This window comes from Lampetra fluviatilis, chromosome 72, assembly GCF_964198595.1.
Source record: "Lampetra fluviatilis chromosome 72, kcLamFluv1.1, whole genome shotgun sequence".
Lineage (NCBI taxonomy): Eukaryota > Metazoa > Chordata > Hyperoartia > Petromyzontiformes > Petromyzontidae > Lampetra > Lampetra fluviatilis.
The window spans coordinates 771,441-778,462 of NC_136346.1; the positions used below are offsets into that span (position 1 = coordinate 771,441).

General features: G+C 53.6%; 1 protein-coding gene across 1 annotated transcript; it reads right to left on the reverse strand.

The window, feature by feature from the left end:
* Window positions 1-273: 273 nt before the first annotated feature.
* On the reverse strand, window positions 274-5,672 carry C72H15orf40 (chromosome 72 C15orf40 homolog). The gene is made up of 4 exons (XM_078883742.1): window positions 5,020-5,672; window positions 3,425-3,551; window positions 2,479-2,615; window positions 274-1,436 (listed from the first exon to the last, which is right to left on the reverse strand). Exons 1-4 carry the CDS (start codon window positions 5,119-5,121, stop codon window positions 1,338-1,340), a joined length of 465 nt encoding a protein of 154 aa, XP_078739868.1. The 5' UTR covers window positions 5,122-5,672; the 3' UTR covers window positions 274-1,337.
* Between the last annotated feature and the right edge of the window lie 1,350 nt (window positions 5,673-7,022).

A 7,022-nucleotide genomic window follows, 5' to 3' on the forward strand; every position in this document is an offset into this window, starting at 1 on the left:
GTGGGTGGGTGAGTGGTACAGTCTAGAGAAGAGACGGAGTGATGTGGTACAGGAGGACGTGGAGGCACCGAGAAGGAACGCGCTTCCCCACACCGCCCTCAGACGACGGATTTTGTGCGGCGGGAATCAGCGAGATGCAAACCCATGGGCGACCTCCACATCCCGGTGTTCGTGGCAGCGCTGTAGGCTGCGGCCTCCGCATGCCGAAACACGCGTTTTTGTTGGGGTTAGAGAGCGCAAGTGTCAACGTGTCGCTAAACCCGCCACCGCCCGACACGGCCCATTGGTAAGGTTTGTGTCACATAGACAAAGCGTGCCAATGTTCTGTTTACGTAACAAACCTCACGTGACAAACCCTACTTTACAAACCCTTACAAAACGGCTGTGTCGGGTGGTGGTGGGTTTCACGACACGTTCACATAGAGGGTGCTTCAAAAAAATGTCAACACTTATACGGGACGGTCGTTAGTAATGGAAAGAGTACGCATAATCTCACACTGTGAACGTGATAACGGATGTAATGTTGATAGCTTCAAGAAGTCAAAGAGTCTCTCCCACTTGTTCGCCATCGTTGTCAACGCGCGTCTCGAATCTTCTGCAGGTGGTCTCTAGAGCCCGGAGGAGGCACATTTCTTGCAGTCGCAGCAGCCCCAGCATCCGCAGCAGCAGCAGCAGCGCAAGTAGCCCCAGCCACAGCAGCAACAGCCACAGCAGCAGCAGTCAGCAGCAGCAGTCAGCAGCAGTCAGCAGCAGCGAAAATAGCCCCAGCAGCAGCCGCAGTAGCAGCAGCCGCAGCCACAGCAGAAGCAGCAGCAGTGGAAGCATCCACAGCCACAGCCCCAGAAGAAGAAGCCGCAGCAGCAGCCCCAGCAACAGTCAGCAGCAGCAGCCGTGGTGTAGTACTCTAGTAATAGTGCAAATGCGGAATCACTGAACCGGAATTGATAGCTTGAAAGCATTTAGCGCGGGGCCCTTGAAAGCGCGGGGCCCGTAGCATTTGTAGATACTTTAGCTACTGGTATCATCCGGCACTGCCTGGGCCTACACACAGCGGCCGTGTCGGCGTCACGACACATCTGTACCGCTGACTGCTACACCACCACTCTCCTCTCTGGCCCCCTCTACTTGGGATTCCGTCTGTGACACGAAGAGCTTTCTGTGGTTGTCACACCTGATGAAGATTGCTTGTGTTGCAATCGAAACGTCGTGATTTTTTTATTTTATTTAATTTCTACCAACGTGACTTTACCGAAACAACCAAAGAGTATGGATTCCTGCAGTCACGAAAGCTTCAAATCTAGCTATCCGGCTCTTCTCCTGCCCCAGACCTCACTCCGTCACGTTTTCCCGAGGGCGCTTTGCAGACGCTGGTGCACCGCCTCTGGCGCGAGACGCCCAGCGGCCAGGCGCACCACCTTCTCCCTGGAGTGGGCACCCTGCGGGGAGATACGCGGAGAGAGACACAGACAGACAGAGACAGACAGAGAGAGATAGACAGAGACAGAACGAGACACAGACAGAGGCAAGGCCAATTAGCAGAGGAATCATCAAGTTTCTGCATTAACCACACAGACACGCGCACACACACACAAAGACCCCCGTATAGCCTTCACAGACTGTAGGGGCAAGTGCTGTTTGTGAGCACCTATGAAGGCCGGAATGGTACACGAGGGGATTGGTGGCCAGCACCACGCCCGACCGCCTTTGTCTCCCCAGTGCTTGCGATGTTTACTACACTACGCCACTACACCAGGTACTCATTTGAGGCTGAGTCGACCTAGGGGAGGCCCAGGACCGGTTCAGATAATAGTCACCGGTGTTGGCTGTGAGCGGGAATGCAACCCGGGTGGCCGGGTTCATAGCGCAGCGTAGCGCTATGAACCACTACACCACTGCTCCCCACACACAACAACAACCGCTATTCGCCACTAAGTGGCGCTTGTGCCAGGCCATGTGCACCTTGAGGCCACGTGAAGTGTCGAACGCCCGCTGGCAGGTCACGGGGCAGACCCAGGTGCCACGGGTCGACTGCCTGAGATGACCGAGATGACTGGCTGATGCACCACCTGTGCCCCCTACTGTGCCAACTTGCTGTGCTTTAGCCACCCGGCGCTCCGCTCATTGTTGCGAGCGTCGCTCCTCCGCCCTCCATTGTTGTTGGAGGGCGACTGCATCCAACTGCCCTGTAGCGTCCTTCACGAGCCTCCTCCACTGAGGCCGATCTTGACACCGCTGGTACCAGTCATCGGCAAGTCCACTCAGACTTGATTTAGAGCTTTCGTGACTGCAGGAATTACTCTTTGGTTCTTTTGGTAAAGTCACGTAGAAAGATAAAATAATAAATTAAATAATAGCATACGACGTTTCGATTGCAACACAACGTCGCCCCGACGTCGTCCCGACGTCGCATCCCCAACGTCGCGTCCCAACATCGCATCCCCAACGTCGCGTCCCCGACGTGGCCGCGACGTCGCGCACCTTGTCGAGGGCGAGGTCGCCCTTGCGCACGCCGAGGGCGGCGGCGAGGAAGCGGAGGAGCTCCACGTTGGCGGCGCCGTCCACGGGGGGCGCCGAGACAGAGACGGAGATGGAGCCCCCCGGCTCCTCCTCCACGCCTTCACGCGGCGGGCAACCACACACAGTGGGTGACACACAGTGGGTGACACACACACAGTGGGTGACACACACACACACACAGTGGGTGACACACACACAGTGGGCGACACACACACACAGTGGGCGACACACACACACACACACAGTGGGCGCCACACACACACACAGTGGGCGACACACACACACAGTGGGTGATAGTGTAGCGGTTAGTGCGCTGCGCTATGAACCCGGCGACACGAGTTCGATTCCCGCTCATGGCCAACACCAGTGACGATTATCTGAACCGGTCCCGGGCCTCCCCTAGGTCGACTCAGCCTCAAATGAGTACCTGGTGAGGTGTGTAAACATTGTCACTAGGGAGACAAAGGCGGTCGGGCGTGGTGCTGGCCACCCACCCCCCTCGTGTACCGTTCTGGCCTTCATAGGTGCTCGCTAACAGCACTTGCCCCTACAGTCTGTTCAGACTATATGGGGGAATCTTTGTGTGACGTCACCGCCATTTAGTGGCGAATGGCGGTTGTTGTTGTGTGAGTGAGTGAATGTCTAGTTGGGTGGGTGAGTGTGTGAGTGAATGGGTAGTTGGGTGGGTGGATGAGTGTGTGTATGAGTGTGTGTGTGAGTGAGTGAATGGGTAGTTTGGTGGGTGAGTGTGTGTATGAGTGAGTGCATGAGTGTGTGTATGATTGAGTATGTGTGTGAGTGAATGGGTAGTTGGGTGGGTGAGTGAATGGGTAGTTGGGTGGGTGGGTGAGTGTGTGTATGAGTGTGTGAGTGTGTGTGGATGAGTGTGTGTGTAAGTGAGCCTCACCCGTCACGGCGCTCTGCTTCGCCCCGGGCTTCGCGTGGACCCTGATGCTGACGCTGCCGTCCGCGTTCAGAGACACGGGGCCTGAGGGGCCCTGGGAGGCCGCAGCGGCCGCAGCCTCAGCCGGGGGCTGTGACACCGATCAACACCCAACAGCAATACCCACCCAGCTGTGAGTGGGTGGGTGAGTGGGTAGGTGGGTGAGTGGGTGAGTGGGTGGGTAGGTGGGTGGGTCGGTGAGTAGGTAGGTGGGTGAGTGGGTGGATAGGTGGGTGGGTGAGTGGGTGGGAGAGTGGGTTGATGGGTGAGTGGGTGGGTGGGTGAGTGGGCTGATGGGTGAGTGGGTGGGTGAGTGGGTGAGTGGGTGGGTGGGTGAGTGGGTGGGTGAGTGGGTGGGTGAGTGGGTGGGTGAGTGGGTGGGTGAGTGGGTGGGTGAGTGGGTGGGTGAGTGGGTGGGTGAGTGGGTGGGTGAGTGGGTGGGTGAGTGGGTGGTTGGGTAGGTGGGTGAGTGGGTGATTGAGTGGGTGGGTGAGTGGGTAGGTGGGTGAGTGGGTGGGTGCGTGGGTGGGTGAGTGAGTGGGTGAATGAGTGGGTGGGTGGGTAGGTGGGTGTTTGGGTGGGTAGGTGGATGTTTGGGTGGGTAGGTGGGTGTTTGGGTGGGTAGGTGGGTGTTTGGGTGGGTAGGTGGGTGTTTGGGTAGGTAGGTGGGTGTTTGGGTGGGTAGGTGGGTGTTTGGGTGGGTAGGTGGGTGTTTGGGTGGGTAGGTGGGTATTTGGGTGGGTAGGTGGGTGTTTGGGTGAGTAGGTGGGTGGGTGGGTAGGTAGGTGGGTAGGTAGGTAGGTGGGTAGGTAGGTAGGTGGGTGGGTAAGTGGGTCGGTGGGTAAGTGGGTCGGTGGGTAAGTGGGTCGGTGGGTAAGTGGGTCGGTGGGTAAGTGGGTCGGTGGGTAAGTGAGTGGGTGGGTGGGGTGAGTGAGTGGGTGGGTGGGTGAGTGAGTGGGTGGATGCGTGCGTGAGTGAGTGGGTGGATGCGTGAGTGGGTGGGTGAGTGAGTGGGTGAGTGAGTGCGTGGGTGAGTGGGTGGGTGAGTGAGTAGGTGGGTGAGTAAATTGACCATTATCCCTCCAGTTAAACTGAAACTATGTTTATGTTACACTACACTACTATAGACTACACTATACACTACTATAGACTACACTACATTACTCTACACTATACACTACTATACACTACACTATACACTACTATACACTACACTACTATAGACACTATACACTACAGAATACACTACTATACACTGCTATACAATACTAAACACTACACTATACACTACACTACTATAAAAACTACACTGCTACACTATACACTACTATACACTACACTATACACTATTATACACTCCACTATACACTACTACATACACTACACTGCTACACTATACACTACTATACACTACACTATACACTACTATACACTACACTATACACTAGACTATACACTACTACACACTACACTACTATACACTACACTATACACTACTATATACTAGACTATACACTACTACACACTACACTACTATACACTACACGAAGGGAGTTTACCATCGCTCCGTGGGGGTTCGTGCGCTTGGCTCTGGGCATCTCGAGCAGGAATGTCGAGGGCCTCGCCAGCGAGGAGGTCGTCAGCGAGCGCAGCAGCAGCATCACTCACCACATGGAAGGAGCGCTCAGCACCATCGCTCACCAGTTGGTGAGCGAGTGAGTGGTTGACTGGGTGAGCGAGTGAGTCGGTGAGTGAGCGGGTGAGTGGGTGATTGGGTGGGTGAGTGGGTGGGTGGGTGATTGGGTGGGTGAACCAGAACTCGACTCTCCCCTAGGTCTACTCGGCCTCAAATCGCCGCTTAGGGAGACAAAGGCGGCCGGGCGCTGCGTGTGCCACAGTGCCTGCCGCCTTAGTAGGCGCTGCTGCTCGCCACTAACACTGCACTTGCCCCTACAGCCCTGCTAGAGGCTACCTGGGGGAGCTTTGTCTGTGTGTGTTATAGGCGCTGCTGCTCGCTACTCACACTGCACTTGCCCCTCCAGCTTTCTAGAGGCTACCTGGGGGAGCTTTGTCTGTGTGTGTTATAGGCGATGCAGCTGCTCGCTACTCACACTACACTTGCCCCTACAGCCTCCCAGAGGCTACCTGGGGGAGCTTTTTGTCTGCGTCTCTGTGCGCGAGAGAGAGCGAGGGCTCGGAAGTGAAACGGAAGTGACGCTCGAGTGAAACGGAAGTGACGCTAGGGGTGAAACGAAAGTGACGCTGGGTGAAACGGAAGTGACGTTAGGGTGAAACGGAAGTTACGTTTGGGTCAAACGGAAGTGACGCTATTGAGTGAAACTAATTACTGCAGAGTGAAATAAAAATGGCGCTGAGTGAAACAGAAGTGTGAAATTCGCGTTTTGAAGGTCTGGTCGACTCGCCTCTCCGTCGCCCTCTTCGTGGCGAGCTCCATAGAAGCTGGCGAGGCTATAGGCGGCTCAACGAGACTCAACGCAGAATCGCGATCAGAACGTTTATTTAGACCGCAGCAGGAGGAAACCCGATGAGCCATGAAGCTCTTTTATTCGCAGATGTCCAGTTAGGAGCACGGGGGTCAGAACGGTGCAGCAACGTTTCGATTTAAAGCTTTCGTGACTGCAGGGATTCATCTTGTTGGTTCTTTCGGTAAAGTCACGAAGGGAAATAATAAAATAACAAAAATAAAACAATAAAATACAATTTTCACGACGTTTCGGCCACAACGCAAGCAGCCGTCCTCAGGTGAAGAACATTCATTCATTCAGACGCTGTTTTTCCGACAGACCTGTTCTTCACCTGAGGACGGCTGCTTGCGTTGTGGCCGAAACGTCGTGAGAATTATTTTATTGTTTTATATTTATTATTTCCCTTCTACGTGACTTTACCGAAAGAACCAAGAATGTGCAGCAACAGTTTTACGCAAACACCAACGCCTTGTTTTCTGCCCTTTCATTAACGTCCCCGTGCCCTTTCTCGAATGTTCCCTCGCTATTTTCTGACTTTAACATCCTGCTAATTCTCTCACATTAACACAGCTTATTCAATGCTAAATTATTCTGTTGATATGTAAACTCATTTGTCAAGGCGCTCGTCTCCTCCCACCCAGCTTAAAATACGCTGCCAAGCTTAGCAATGTTAATTGGAGCGCTGTCTTTCCGACAGCTCTGTTTCTTCACCTGAGGACGGCTGCTTGCGTTGTGGCGGAAACATCGTGAGAATTTTATTTTATTGTTTTATTTTTATTATTTTATTACTTCCCTTCTACGTGACTTTACCGAAAGAACCAAGAAGATGAATCCCTGCAGTCACGAAAGCTTTAAATCGAAAAGTACTGGATATATTAAGTCAATTTTTGATGGAAAATCCTTCAAGCAAAATGTATTTTATGCTGGGGAAGAAACAAGACTGTCTTTAATCCTTTACGTTGACGACTTTGAGGTGTGTAACCCACTAGGAACTTCGAGAAAAAAACACAAAATAACAGCTGTTTATTGGGTTTTGGCAAATGTTCCAACAAAGTTGCAATCTGCATTAACGTCAA